The sequence below is a fragment of the Penaeus chinensis genome, chromosome 14 (assembly GCF_019202785.1).
Source record: "Penaeus chinensis breed Huanghai No. 1 chromosome 14, ASM1920278v2, whole genome shotgun sequence".
NCBI classification, from domain to species: domain Eukaryota; kingdom Metazoa; phylum Arthropoda; class Malacostraca; order Decapoda; family Penaeidae; genus Penaeus; species Penaeus chinensis.
The window spans coordinates 227,501-230,000 of NC_061832.1; the positions used below are offsets into that span (position 1 = coordinate 227,501).

Consider the following 2,500-nt stretch of genomic DNA (forward strand, 5'->3'; position numbering starts at 1 on the left):
ATCTGTCTATCTGTCTATCTGTCTATCTGTCTATCTGTCTATCTGTCTATCTGTCTATCTGTCTATCTGTCTATCTGTCTATCTGTCTATCTGTCTATCTGTCTATCTGTCTATCTGTCTATCTGTCTATCTGTCTATCTGTCTATCTGTCTATCTGTCTATCTGTCTATCTGTCTATCTGTCTATCTGTCTATCTGTCTATCTGTCTATCTGTCTATCTGTCTATCTGTCTATCTGTCTATCTGTCTATCTGTCTATCTGTCTATCTGTCTATCTGTCTATCTGTCTATCTGTCTATCTGTCTATCTGTCTATCTGTCTATCTGTCTATCTGTCTATCTGTCTATCTGTCTATCTGTCTATCTGTCTATCTGTCTATCTGTCTATCTGTCTATCTGTCTATCTGTCTATCTGTCTATCTGTCTATCTGTCTATCTGTCTATCTGTCTATCTGTCTATCTGTCTATCTGTCTATCTGTCTATCTGTCTATCTGTCTATCTGTCTATCTGTCTATCTGTCTATCTGTCTATCTGTCTATCTGTCTATCTGTCTATCTGTCTATCTGTCTATCTGTCTATCTGTCTATCTGTCTATCTGTCTATCTGTCTATCTGTCTATCTGTCTATCTGTCTATCTGTCTATCTGTCTATCTGTCTATCTGTCTATCTGTCTATCTGTCTATCTGTCTATCTGTCTATCTGTCTATCTGTCTATCTGTCTATCTGTCTATATGTCTGCCTATCTGTCTATCTGTCTATCTGTCTATCTTTCTATCAATCCACCCATCTATCTACCCATCTACCCACCTCTCTTATCTTTCAACCAACCTCCCTCAGCATCGTTCCCACTTACCCTCCCGTCCCTTACCCAACTTACCCATGCTTCCATCAACCTTTGCACCCATCACCAACCTACATCAGCCCCTCCCCCCCCCCCCTCCCCCCTCCCGCCAATCTCTGTACTTACATTCCTCCAGGAAGTAGGCGTAGGGAGGGAGACTCAGCAACACGATCTGAAAGGTAAACTGCAGGAGAAAGTTGACGACGCTTAAACCTGCCACTGCCTTGAGGTACCGGCCCGTGTGACCTGTTGGGGGAGAGAGGGGGGGAAGGGGGAGGTATAAGTAGATATTTGGATAGTGTGATGTAAGGGAATGTATGGGGGGGTAATGGGGGTGAGGGTGGGGGTGATGGTGATGGTGATAATTGTGGTGGTGGTGAGGGTGATGGTGATTGATGGTGATAATTGTGGTGGTGGTGATGGTGATGGTGATGATTGTGGTTGTGGTGGTGATGGTGATGGAGATGATGATGGTGAAGGGGAAGGTGATGGTGGTGATGGTGGTGAGGATGGGGTGATGATAATAATAGTGATAGTGATGATGATGGTGATGGTAGTTGTTATAGTGATGGTGCTAGTGGTGGTGGTGGTGGTGATGGAGATGATAATGATGGTGGCATTGGTGATGGTGATGATGAGGATGGCAGTGGTTTTAGTAGTGGTGGTGATGAAGATGATAATGACAATACTGAAAATGATAGTGTCTTTGATTACGATCATGATAATGGTGGTGATAATGATGACAACAATAATTAGAATGTTGATCATAAAGGTGATGATAATGACTAATGAAATATTAACAATGTCGACGATAATCATTAAATCGACGATAAAGATTAAATATGACAGTGATTACTTTGATGATAATAATAATTATGGTGCTAATAGTACTAATAACAATAATAAAGATCACATCAACTATGATAATAAAAACAATATGATAACAGTAATAGGCCTACTAGTGATCAAAAGAAAAATTGGTAACAATAACCAAAATAATAACCAAAACAGAAACAATAAAAACAATAACAATAACCAAAAACAATCTAATGCAAAAGCAAACAAACAAAAAACAAACAGAAAACAAAAAAAAAAACAAGCAAATGACATCAAGATCTCAGAAGAGTAACGCTGACTCACTCGCTGCAAGATTCATGACTCACTCATGAATATTACGAAGTAGAGCAAAGAGCTATTACTATTTAAATCGACGCTAATGGCTTGAAATCCCCCTGACTTGCCCATGAACCACGTCTCTCACTCACTGTTGACTCAGCTCCTTGATTCCCTCTTGCTTCATTTGTTTCTCCTCATTGTTGCTTCATTTCTTCCATTTGTTTTTGCTTCACTTCTCTCATTCATCCTTGCTTCAGTTCTCCTTCCTCCCTCCTCCGTTTTATTACTTATCTTTGCTTCGATGTTTCAATTCGTTCATGCTTCGCTTCATTGAGCTAGCCTTGCTTCAGTGCGTTCGTACCATTCGCGCTTCAAATCTTTCAAGATATTTGCTTCAGCTTTTTATGCATTTCTTATCCTTTTTTTTTCATTTTTGATTCACTTCTTTGATTTACCCTTGCTTCACTTGCCTGACTCACCGCTGACTAGTACTCATCCTCTCCCAGTTTTTTCTATTCATCTGACTCATCCGTTTTACTCACTC

The 2,500-nt window shown here is 40.2% G+C and overlaps 1 protein-coding gene across 1 annotated transcript in view; it reads right to left on the minus strand.

The window, feature by feature from the left end:
* Positions 1–2,500, minus strand: part of LOC125032029 (piezo-type mechanosensitive ion channel component-like) — a 164,267-nt gene that overhangs the window by 80,746 nt on the left and 81,021 nt on the right. The window contains 1 exon segment of the mRNA XM_047622990.1: positions 967–1,086. Coding sequence (XP_047478946.1) covers positions 967–1,086 — 120 coding nt within the window.